Here is a 12,492-nt window from a genome sequence, read left to right as displayed (position 1 = left end):
CACGTGTGCACACACGCATGTGGGAACAAGACCAGACCACCTCTCCTTCCACTGCTCTCTGGAAAACTGTGTTTTCTGAGTCAGGGTCTCTCCTGAACTTGGAATTCGGAACTCAAAAGCCGATTTGGCTAGTTCCCCTAGGCAGCTTAGGGATCCCTTATCTCTGTCTCCACTGGGATCACAAGTGGGCCACCCCTATTTGCTGGCTTTTTCTGTGGATGCTGGGAGTGCAAACTCTGGTCATCATACATGTGCAGTAAGGTTCATCCACTGAGCCGTCTCCCCGGCCAGGCGCGCATCCCTCTGCCAAGCGAGGAGCTAGTCTGCGGCAGACTGTGCTGTGAGCACATGGCCCCCATGTTCCCCTCCCTGAGGGGCTTGGCGGACAACTCGGGGGGGGGGGCTCCCTACACAGCCCCTGGAGACAGATCTGGGGTGGGAGGAAGCAGGTTTGCTGAGCCACTGGCCTCCACCACCCACACTGTCAGCCCACATTGTCCTCTAAGACACCTCGCTACCTACCGAGTCACCTCTCACCTATATGCCTGCCCCGTCCTGGTCATAACAAGCGCTCGCCCGCTGCTTTTGTAACCCCAAGAACAGCCCGCCACTGTCTCCCTCTCAAGTCCTAATAGGATCGGACAGCTGTCCCCTTCCTGCAAGGACAGCACACAGCTCGGGCGCCGTCCAGCTGCTAGGCTTTCCAAGAGGTCCAGCATTCAAAGGGTACTTTGTATGGGCCGGAGAGCTGGCTCAGTGGTAAAGAACGTTCGATGTTCTTGCAGAGGACCTGAGTTACCGTTCCTAGCACCCACGTCAATTATCTGTAACTCCAACTCCAGGGGATCTGATGCCCTCTTCCGGCCTCTGTGGACACCTGCCTTCAAGTGTGCATGCACACATGGGAACATTGAAACACCAGGCCCCCGCCTTCCAAACACAACAGCTCAAAATACCCTCTCCTTTCTTGTTCATGTATAGGATTCAACCAGTATCCTACAATTTTGATGACAGCATTCTGTTCTGGTTTTTTTTTTGTTTTTGTTTTTGTTTTTGTTTTGTTTTTTTTTTTTTTTTTTTTTCAGTTTTTCGAGACAGGGTTTCTGCATGTAGCTTTGCGCCTTTCCTGGAACTCACTCTGTAGCCCAAGCTGGCCTTGAACTCACAGAGATCTGCCTGTCTCTGCCTCCCAAGTGCTGGGATTAAAGGCATGTGCCGCCGCCACCACCCAGCGTTTTTTTGTTTTTTTCCCTTTTTTTCCCTTTCTTAAAGATTTATTATGTATATAGTGCTCTGCCTGCATATATGTCTGCATGCCAGACGAAAGCATCATATCTCATTATAGATGGTTGTGAGCCATTATGTGGTTGCTGGGAATTGAACTCAGGACCTCTGGAAGAGCAGACAGTGCTCTTCACCTCTCAGCCATCCCTCCAGCCCCTGTTCTGTGTTCATCATCACTAACATCCTATGACCGCTGAACACTGAGAACCAAGACCAGGAATGGAAGTTCATTCCAGGGGTCATCGCTCTATCAGGAAGTCCTCAGTGTAAGTGATGGTAACACTTACATTAATCTGTATTGCCATCCTGACAGGATCTAGACTCAGCTAGGAGACAAAGCTGTGTGTGAGGAAGTTTCTACACGAGGTTAACCTGGGGGGGGGGACCCCATCTTGAATGTGGGTGGGATCATTTCCTGTGCTGTTTGGACTGAATGTAAAGGAGAAAGTGAGCTGAGCACCGACATTCATCTGTGTCTGCCAAGACTCCTCGTCACGATGAGCTGTACGCTCAGGAGAGCCACAGTGACCCTTTCCTTCTTAAGTGGCCTCTGTCAGCTAAGTCACTAGTCCAGCTCTCTGAGCAGCAAACTGCATTGGGTCTGAAAAGTCTTTATTTTCTAACGAAAAGAATCAAAAGCTGAGCCGGGCGGTGGTGGCGCACGCCTTCAATCCCAGCACTCGGGAGGCAGAGCCAGGCAGATCTCTGTGAGTTCGAGGCCAACCTGGTCTCCAAAGCGAGTTCCAGGAAAGGCGCAAAAGCTACACAGAGAAACCCTGTCTCGAAAAACAAAAAACAAAAAACAAACAAAAAAAAAAACAAAAAGAATCAAAAGCTGGAAGGAACCTCGGCTCTCATCTGTGCCTTCACTACAACATGGCTGGTGCCATCCCACTATTCTCTCCAGGCTGGAGTCTGCGGCACGTAGGGAACTCATGCCCAGGAGAGTCAATATGCACACAGGAGCCATCAGGATAACCCACAGACCAGACCTGCCTGCCTGCCTGTCTGTCTGTCCATCCATTCATCCATCCATCTGTCCGTCCGTCCATCCATCCATCCATCTACCTATCATCCACCATCTATCTATCTATTTATCTATTATCTATCTATCCATCATCTCTCTATCTATCTATCTAGACACAGTTCTCACTCACCATGTAGCCCTGGCTGGCCTAGATCTCACTATGTAGATCAGGCTGGCCTCAAACTCACAGGGAGTTTAATTCAGAGTGCCCACCACCACACCCAGCTCTGACCTGAGCCCACAAATTAAGCGGAATCTCTTTGGGCATAAGCTTCCAGTCCTAACTACATATTACAGTCCTTTGAGGAACCCCCGACCCCAAAATGAATTTTTAAAAAATTCAAAACTGTACAAGTAATGAAACCCTGACCCCAAAATGAATTTTGAAAAACTTCAAAACTGTACAAGTAATGAAACCCTGTGCTGAAGGCTCCTGTTCAAAGTCTGGTACAGAGCAGGTGCTCTGTGTCACTGCCTGTTGTTACAAATAAAGTTTTATTGTGCAGTCACACCATAAACAATGGCAACGTCAAGCAGTTAGGTCACAGACTAAACCACCTTGTGGTGGTAATCTAATTGTACTGAAATGTGATTTTGATTATATGTTAATAAATAAAGTTGCCCGGGGGTCAGAGCTATTAGAGCCATAGCAAGAGTGTGGCGGTGGTGGCACACGCCTTTAATCCCATAGATATCTGTGTGTTCAGGGATACAGCCAGCATTGGAGACACATGCCTTTAAGACCTAGGGGGCTGTACATTCAGACAGTGACGAGGCAGTCACGTATTTGGGTTTACAACCAATGAGAAGGCAGAACAAAATACTTTAAATAGACGAACAGACAGGAAATAGCCTCATTCGGGAAGCTGGGACACCGCAGGCGGAAGGGTGAGATTTTAGCTCTGAGCTCTGACCTCTCGGCTTTCTCTTTTGCATTGTTTCTGTGTTTCTTATTTAATAAGACGGTTGGTTACAGCTATACCACCTGCCAGTCTACGTTTTACTTCCCGCCCTTTCTAGAAAACAGTTGGGGACTGTTCTGGGGATGTGGCTTTGTGGCAGAGCACTTTGCCTAGCAGGACTAGGACCCGGGTTCTATGCCAGAACTGAGAACAGGGGAAAGAAGGGGAGAGAGAGGAGCAGGGAGAGAAGAAGGAGGATGAAGAGAAAGAGAAGGAAGAGAAGGAGGAAGCAGGAGAAAAGCCCCCGCCCCGCCCCGCCCCCACCTGGGGCACTGGTCCCCATCTTACTATCAGCATGATCACCAGCTGGTTCTTCTTGGCCACCTGTGCGTGTGAGAAGATGCAGTCCAGCACCTGGGTCATGTCTGGCTTGAACTGCTCCCTCAAGTTGATCACGCACTTGTCATAGTGGGCTGTGGGGGAGCCGAGAGACCCAGGAGGGTGAGGCTGGCCCTTCCCCCTTGCTCTGCCCTGAACCTGTGGCTGACCCCAGGGGTGCGCGGCATCCCTTGCCTTGCTGAAAATGATGCTCCACGCTCAGATACCGCCGCAGGAGGTCCAGCACCACAGCCTTCATGTAGCCGCGGGTCCCGCTGCGGTACCTGGGGGAACCAAAAGCAGCCACGGTCACCATCACTGTGCCCACCACCTCCTGGACACCTAGATGTCTCAGCTGGAGCTACTATGGCTTTCAGAAGGGAAGCACAGGTACGGTGGCTTCCTACAAGGACTTCGAGTTTGGCGGTGGCACTATACAGAGACCCCGTCTCGGAAAACCAAGAGCCGGGACGTAGCTCAGTGGCAGAGAGCTTCCCCAGGCACGTGTGCAAAGCCCTGGTACAATCAGCACTGCAGGAGGAGGAGGGGGAGAGAGAGGGTGGAAAGAGGGAGGAAGGGAGGAAGGGGGGAGAGAAGGGGAAGGGGGAGGGGAGGAAGCAGAGAAGGAGGGGGAGGAGAAGGGGCAGCGGGGAGGGGGGGGCACACTCCAACTCCCCAGGCCTAGCAGCACATGGCGTGGGCTCTTAGTGCCGGCTGGGCAGTCAGTGGAGCCCTGACTTGTTCATCAAACCCGAGTCCAGGCTGGGCCGGTCCCCGGGACTAAGCCTCTAGACAAGCCCAGAAAGAAGGGAAGCCTTAAGAGTTGAGCTACTAAAAAAGGAAAGCTGATTTTAGCAGATTTTAACCACAAAACGAAAACTTCCAATGACCCCTGTAACACATAAAGATGTTTTCAAAAGTCGAGCTTGAAGATGTTGGCCGAAATAACTTTTTGTAAATTTCCCTTCCTTTTTGAAACACTACGCAATGTGGTATCCTCTACATTTTTTTCTCTTCTATAGTATTTCTAAACATGGAGGATGGATTCCTTTCTGCCTCTCCCTCCCTGTGCTGGGAGTGGAAGCCAGCCAGGGCTTCACACATCTGCTCCCCACCCTGGAGGGCCCAGGATGCACTTGCCTCTGGACCAGCTGCACGATACTTTGCGTGTTCATGAAGAAGACCTCACGGTCCGCCTTACGCTGCAAGGTGGCGGCATGGCAGTCCAGGATGGTGGCTATCTAGATAGGAACATAGAACAGGTCAGGACACGGCCAGCCACGTGATCATGAGGGACCCACCACAGGCTCCCAGGGAGGCCCCAGACTGCTTGTACTCAAAGACCCAAGCCACCTGGCCTCTTCATAACAGCCCTGTTCACCCCTTCAGTGTCTCTCTGGGGACCCAGGAGCTCGGAATGACGACAATCACACAAAGATATGAGTGGACGAAATGCTGCCTCCCTCCCCCCTGGCAGGACTCAGGGGAGGAAGGAATGTCCAGCGAAAGTGTGGGCGCAGGAAGGGGAAGGGTCCCGTCTTCATATTAAAGTTCATGTGATTGGCATGCTTCCTTTTAAAATTACTGTGGTGTGTGTATACGATGTATGTGGGGATGCATGCACCGTGGCTCATGTGGAGGTCAGGGGATAAAGTGTGAAACCGGTTGTCTCCTTCTACCCTTATGTGTGTCCTGAGGATCCGAATGAGATCTCTGTGCTTACTTGGCAAGTGTCTCTACCTGCTGAGCCACCGAACAGGCCCCCCAATAAAAGGGATCTTTAATGAAAAATGAAAACTAAAGCTTGCATTAATGAGAAAATTCGGGAAAGTCCCAAATGCATCCTTCTCTCCGTGAGGCCTCATTAGTTCTAGTGAGGATGTGTGTGTGTGTGGGGGGGGGGTCCTGCAGAGCCCCAGGTGGTCTGATTCCAGGAGCGTTAGCACCCAGCTTTAATCTGCCTTTTGGGATTGATATTTTTGTTTCAACCCTCCTCCAGCTGTGAGGTTTGTGTCAGCGGGAAGCCAGTCACTCAAAGGTGCCCCTATACTTTCCTCCCCTCCCCCCACGCCTCCCCTGGCAGCCACTAAGCGACTTCCTTTCTACACTGATCGCCTGTTGTGGACACTGAGGTCTTTTGACCCGGCTCCTTTCCCTTCTTAGCACAAGGCTTATCCAGGTGGGAGCATGAATCCCAAGGCCACTCCTCCGACATGGCTGAACAACATTCCAACCTTCAGGAGCTCGGGATGTAGCTCAGTGGTGGAGTGCTTGCCCAGCATGCCTGAGGACCAGCACTGCAAGAAACAAAACACACAGTTTCAGCCTTCAGCGTTGTTGACCTCTGGGAAGGGCCTGACTGAGCTTCTCAATGGGCGGCGGCTGCGAAGGTGTGTGGGGGAGGATGGGTGAGGGCTGCAGGAAGGAGTGAAGGCTGATGGGAAAACAGCCTTCCCAAACTCAACAGCAGAAAGCAAGCTATACAGGCCAGAGAGAACGAACACTTTTATACCAATGGGAGATTATTTATTTATATATATATATATTGATGGTTTCCATTCCCAAGACACGAGGCCCACCCACAGTTACAGACTTCCAAAACCTGTGACCCAGGAATAAGATTCTATAGCTTATGATTTGAGCCAGCCTGGGCTAAGGCAGTTAGTTCTATTTGCACTCGTGACTTTCCCCCTGAACCTGAGCTGTCGGAGCGAGGCCTGGGGACTGGGGAGTACATCCAAATGCCTGACCCTTGGGAGGAAATGCTGGAGTTCTCTAGTAAGAGTTAGAAAGAACCACGGGCCAACAACACTGGGTGCTGGCCCAGCTTAGGAGAGGTCGGGTAAGGGAGTGAGCATCGGTGTGGCTGGCCGGAGCCGGCTGGGGCGCGCACCTGTTGGCTGGGGAACTGGCATAACACAGAAGTGATGTTACTGGCATACTGGGCCATCACCCTGCGGACCGCCTTCTCCACCGGTGCTGGGATGCGGCCTGCCACACTGGTCATGATCTCCTGCAGCTCCAGGAGAGGCAGGGTTGGGTGCCGGAGCGTCATCATGAGCTTCTGGACCCACTCCTTCAGCTGCAGAGGGACAAGGACATCAGCCACCACGTCACACATGGGTGGGCATCTCCATTGGCCACGGGCGCCCTCGCAACTCGACCCACTCAGGCCACACCTTCCAATGCAGAAGATCTAGGCCCAGCAGCCTCTGGGGCAGCCTGGAGCGGAGCTGCTCAAGTCATAGAGAGGCCCCCGTGTCCCTCTCTAGGTAACAGACCACCAACATGGCATGGGAAAACAAAGAAGATCATGTGACAAGCTAATGCCTGCGGGGAGCTTGATCACTGCACCAAGTAGAATCCAAGGATCTTTCTTTACCTGTATTCTTTTTCAGTTTATTTTATTACTTTAAAATTATGTGACTGTGTTTGTGTCTGCATGTGGAATGTGCAAGTGAACTCTAGTACCCTCAGAGGTCAGAAGAGGGCATTTGATGCCCTGGAGCTGCCCCACGGGGGTGCTGGGAACCCACCGGACTTGGGTCCTCTGGAAGAGCAGCACATGCTCTCAACCCCTGGGCCACTGAGCAATCTCTTCTCCCTCTTTATCTATGTTTCTTTTTTGTTTTTTTCAGAGACAGCCACTGCAAGCCGGTAGAGGGATTATTCCCCCACTCACAAATGAAATGAAAACAGAGAGGTCATTTTAGTCACCCAAAGCTACTCAGCAGGTAGGAAACCCTCCTGGCTCGGCACAGGGCCCTGTGCATACCAGGGTCTTACAGGCTGTTTTGTTTTGTTGTTGTTTCAAGACAGGGTTTCTCCATGTAGTTTTGGTGCCTGTCCTGGATCTCGCTCTGTAGACCAGGCTGGCCATGAACTCCCAGAGATCCGCCTGGCTCTGCCTCCCAAGTGCTGGGATTAAAGGCGTGCGCCACCAATGCCTGGCTCTTACAGGCTCTTACCTTTACGCTGAAGATCGGCTCAGGCAGGCAGTAGCCACTCATGACATTGGTCAGATTTTCTAAGACGCTGTGGAACACCTGATGCAGCTTCTCCCCGAGGATGGGCAGGGTCTGCTGGGCAGGGAGCTCTCCTGTGAATGGCTGTGCCTGGAGAGAGAGGAGGACCAGTCACAGAGAGAACAGGGAGTTAGTGAGACATGAGGACACGGACAGATCAGGAAACCTGTGAGACATGAGGACCGGTCACAGACAGACCATGGAGTCTCTGAGAAACAAGGACAGGTCACAGACAGAGCATAAGAATCAATGATGGGCCAGGCGGTGGTGACACACGCCTTTAATCCCAGCACTCGGGAGGCAGAGGCAGGCGGATCTCTGTGAGTTCGAGGCCAGCCTGGGCTACCAAGTGAGTTCCAGGAAAGGCGCAAAGCTACACAGAGAAACCTTGTCTCGAAAAAACAAAAAACAAAAACAAAAAAAAAAAAAGAATCAATGATGGGTCACAGACAGACCACGGAACCTGTGAGACATGAGGTCCGGTCACAGACAGAGCATGGGGTCTCAGAGAAACAAGGACAGGTCACAGACAGGCCGGGGAACCTGTGAGACACCAGGACCAGTCACAAACAGACCAGGGCAGAAGACTGACCCAAAAGCCCACTGACCTACTCAGCTGAAGCCTGAGAAAGAACAAGAGACGTGCCATCCTGGAAACCCAACATTACTAAATTCAAGTCTGGGTCCAGGCTTTTCAAATTATCCCCTTTGCAAATGGCACAAATTTGGCAACTTACACTCCAATTTTAGAGGAGGTTCTATTTATATTCTGATTTTCTTTTGGATAAAGATTATCTCCCCATTCTCCTTTTGGTTTTTCTTTGTAGGTCCCTGCCCTGCTCTGTTTTGAGGCAGGGTCTCATTACACAGCACAGGCCAGCCTCCAACTCACATTTCTCATGCTTCAGCCTCCTGAGGGCTGGGATTGCAGGCCTGAGCCACCATGCCTGACTTAATTAATGCGATTCATCAATTTTTTAAAATTTATTTTGAATATGGGATTTATTTTAGTTGTGTCTATTTGGGGAGTTGGGGGGGGGGTGTTGTGGACATGCATACAGGTGTCCATGGAGGCCAGAGGCATTAGTTGTGAGCTGCCCAACATGGGTGCTGAGAATAAAAACCCAGGTCCTCTGCAAGAGCAGCAAATGTTATTCATCACTGAGTGATCTCTCCAGCCCCAATATTTTATATTTTATTGATTTATTTACTCACTCACGTATTTGTTTGTTTGTTTTCGTGGCCCTTGGACATGCTATGCATACACTTTACACTGAGCTATATGCTAAATGAAATCAGCTATGGACAAACTGGCAAGTACTGTATGATCCCTGCCGTCCGAGAAACCTGGAGCCGTCAGGTCCCAGGAGCAGTGCAGACCAGTGGCTGCAGGCGCTGGGCGAGGAGGGAATAGAAAGTTGGCATGTAATGGGCACAGTGTTAGTTTTGTAAGAAAGAAAGGGTTCCGTGCAGAGGGGATGGTTGCTCAACAATGCAGACTTAACACTCTGGGCAACTTCAAAATGGCCAAGGCAGGGCTGGGGCGGGGAGCTGAATGGTAGATGATGCCAGGCATCCATGAAGCCCTGTGTTCTCTCCCCAGCATGTAGACACACAGAACACACACACACACACACACACACACACACACACACACACACACACACACGGGGGGGGGGGGGGGGGGCGGGGGGGGGGTAAAGACAGTAAGTTATATATATTCACACAATCTTAGAATCTGAGTTAAGTATGTATGTTAAACACATCACAGTAGTGGTTCATTGTGACTAGTGGATCTTATGATCAGAATAGAAATGACATGAGTACTAATTAGTAATTAATATAGTCAAATTATTAATAGGGGAACTGGGTGCATGGAATATGAAAACCCTTTAGAGGATCTGTAACCCTGCAAATCTAAAGCTGTATGAAAGACAAAATCTGGCTTATATAGCACATATTAACTGAACAAAATAATAATTTAAAGGTGGTCCCAGACAGCTCACAGCGCCAGGCATGATGGTACACACCTACAACGTGGAATGTGGAGACAGAAGGGCCTTGAATTCAAACCCAGACTGGATTACATAGTGAGCCAAGGCCAGGCTGGGCTACACAACTGGACCTCGTATATATATATATATGTGTGTGTGTGTGTGTGTGTGTGTGTGTGTGTGTGTGTGTGTGTGTATGTGTGGGTATGTGTGGGTGTGGGTGTGTGGGTGTGTGGGTGGTGAGATAGCTCAGCAGGTAAACACAAGTCTGAACCACAGTAGGAGAGAATCAATTCCCCAAAGTTGTCCTTTGACCTCTACTCACACTCGATGGCACACAAACACACATACACACACAACACACACACACACACACACACACACACCAACTAATAATAATAATAACAGCAATAATTAATAAATTAATTTTTTAAAGCCAAGGGCTGGGGATGTAGCTCAATGCTGAAGTACTTGCCAAGCAAGATCAAGACCTTGGTTTTACCCCCCAGCACTGAAAGGAAAAAAATAAAAGCCAGCTTCATGTGCTGTGGATATTGCTCTGTATAAATAAAATGCTGACTGGCCAGTAGCCGAGCAGGAAGTATAGGCGGGACAAACAGAGAAGAGAATTCTGGGAAGTGGAAGGCTGAGGCAAAGAGATGCTGCCGGCTGCCGCCATGACAAGCGAGATGTAAGGTACCGGTAAGCCATGTGGCAAAGTATAGATTTATAGAAATGGGTTAATTTAAGAGAAAAGAACTAGATAACAAGAAGCCTGCCACGGCCATACAGTTGTAAGCAATGTAAGTCTCTGTGTTTACTTGGTTGGGTCTGAATGGCTGTGGGACTGGCGGGTGACGGAGATTTGTCCTGACTGTGAGCCAGGCAGGAAAATCTAGCTACATTCATGGGCTGGGGTGAGAGCGAGCTGAGGCACTGCCTGGAGCAGGTCCTCCCTGCCACAGGGAACAGGCTCCAGGCGGGAGGCTTGTGTCACTCATGAAGCTGCAGAGGGAGATAGACGGAAAGCCGTGAAGGTCACCGGGAGCAGCTCTGCCCTTGGGTCCTGGGAGGAACCTGGGCTTTGCCCCAGGCAGGATTGGAGAGCTGTGAAAGGATTGGAGAAGACAGGGGCATGGCCACCGGGGGCCTTCCACGTTAAGTTGTCACCAGGGCTGAGTGTGCCTACAGATGACATGGGCAGGCCCAGGAACAGAGAGACTCCGGTCTGCTCCCTCTGAACGGGGTGACACAGTGGGAGCCTCTGGGCCAGCCAGAGCAGCCGGGACCACGTGTGACATACCGCGTGCACTTTGGAAGGGTCATCGAGTTCGAGCCTCGCCACCACGCAGCCGGCCTCCAGCACGACCCCTGGACGCTTGATGTACCTCACCCGGCCACTCTCCTGCACGGTCAGGGCCATGATCATCTTCATCACCTGTTGTGCAGAAAGAAGAACGGGTCAGAGCTCCCTGGTGCTGGCACCCAGAGTCACTCCAAACTAGGGACTGTGGAGCAGGGGGTGCATCACGGTGACAGCAAACCTCTGGGCACCACTCAAGCACAAGACGAGAAACCTGTCCTCTCTTCCAGCCTGCTGTGCGCCAGGGGCGGGGCTGAGTACCAGGGGCGGGGCTGTGCACCAGGGGCGGGGCTGAGTACCAGGGGCAGGGCTGAACACCAGGGGCAGGGCTGGGTACCAGGGGCGGGGCTGAGCGCCAGGGGCGGGGCTGAGCACCAGGGGCGGGGCTGTGCACCAGGGGCGGGGCTGAGTACCAGGGGCAGGGCTGTGCATCAGGGGCGGGGCTGTGCACCAGGCACTGGTGCCATCCAAGAACCATCTCCATCTACAAGGCCAGCCAGGGAGGCGGGTGTGTGTGCCGCCCATTTCACAGACACAGGAACTGCTTCTCCCCTTTTGATTCGTGGTGCTGGGGGTGGAACCAAGTGAGGGCTTCACGCACACTAGACAAACACTCTACCACGGGGCTGCACCTCCAGCCCCCTCCTGACTGTTTTCAAAGGAGACCATCTCTACCAGAAACCGTCGAATCCTATTCCTCCAGCGGTGAGTACAGACTCAAGCGCATCACAATGACGCTGGTGGTCAGTGACTCTAAGGACGCTGACCCAGTGACTGATCACCTAAGGACACTATAGCCAGGCCCAAACTGTGGTGACGCTTGTGTGAATGGGCTGTCCTGCTACCTGTCTGGTAAAGCGCGGCACTCACACTTCACACTGGGACACCGTTGGTGGCAGCAGCCTCTTGCACCTCACACTTAGAGGTCACGTCAACGCCTCAACTGACTAAATGACACCTTTGTTTGTGTAAAAACACTCTACAATGTCCACGTGACAAAGAGGTTGTCTGAGGACACATTTCCCAGAACGCATCCCACTGCTGAACAACATGGGGCTCTCGGCTTCCCACACCCCCCCAGCTGTCTAAAACAAACATTTAACATCATACCCAGGGTTGATGGCGCCCTCTGGGGAAGCGGGGGAGTTGTAAAATGAAGCATTGGCTTGAAATCCACCCTGTAACTCACTTGACCAACCCGGTGTCTGAAGACGCCTAAAACTTGAGATCTGTGACCACAGCACCCACTGTGGGCCATGGCACCCACTGTGGGCCATGGCACCCACTGTGGCCACGGAACCCACTGTGGTCACGGAACCCACTGAGGCCACGGCACCCACTGTGGGCCACGGCATCCACTGTGACCACGGCACCCACTGTGACCACGGCACCCACTGTGACCACGGCATCTACTGTGGACATGGAACCCACTGTGGCCACAGCACCCACTGTGACCACGGCACCCACTGTGACCATGGCATCCACTGTGATGGCACCCACTGTGGGCCACGGCACCCAC

General features: G+C 51.9%; 1 protein-coding gene and 1 long non-coding RNA gene across 12 annotated transcripts in view; both read right to left on the bottom strand.

The window, feature by feature from the left end:
* The window catches only part of Acacb (acetyl-CoA carboxylase beta), a 107,563-nt gene that overhangs the window by 32,033 nt on the left and 63,038 nt on the right, over positions 1–12,492 (bottom strand). For 9 of the 11 annotated variants that reach the window (XM_042267855.2, XM_042267856.2, XM_076561053.1 and 6 more), the window contains 7 exons: positions 10,914–11,048; positions 7,560–7,706; positions 6,485–6,673; positions 5,826–5,888; positions 4,732–4,832; positions 3,787–3,875; positions 3,562–3,686 (listed from right to left, as the gene is read on the bottom strand). In XM_042267855.2, coding sequence (XP_042123789.1) covers positions 3,562–3,686; positions 3,787–3,875; positions 4,732–4,832; positions 5,826–5,888; positions 6,485–6,673; positions 7,560–7,706; positions 10,914–11,048 — 849 coding nt within the window. The remainder of the gene's footprint in view (positions 1–3,561; positions 3,687–3,786; positions 3,876–4,731; positions 4,833–5,825; positions 5,889–6,484; positions 6,674–7,559; positions 7,707–10,913; positions 11,049–12,492) is intronic. The other 2 variants (XM_076561054.1, XM_076561055.1) reach the window with 1 other exon arrangement.
* Positions 2,094–3,511, bottom strand: LOC143270590 (uncharacterized). Its single transcript, XR_013047802.1, has 2 exons — positions 3,297–3,511; positions 2,094–2,869 (listed from the first exon to the last, which is right to left on the bottom strand). It is a non-coding gene; the product is annotated as an uncharacterized LOC143270590 (long non-coding RNA).

Source organism: Peromyscus maniculatus, chromosome 23 (genome assembly GCF_049852395.1).
Source record: "Peromyscus maniculatus bairdii isolate BWxNUB_F1_BW_parent chromosome 23, HU_Pman_BW_mat_3.1, whole genome shotgun sequence".
NCBI lineage: Eukaryota > Metazoa > Chordata > Mammalia > Rodentia > Cricetidae > Peromyscus > Peromyscus maniculatus.
Note: the sequence above shows the minus strand (reverse complement) of the source record. Positions and strands in the feature narration are given on the sequence as shown.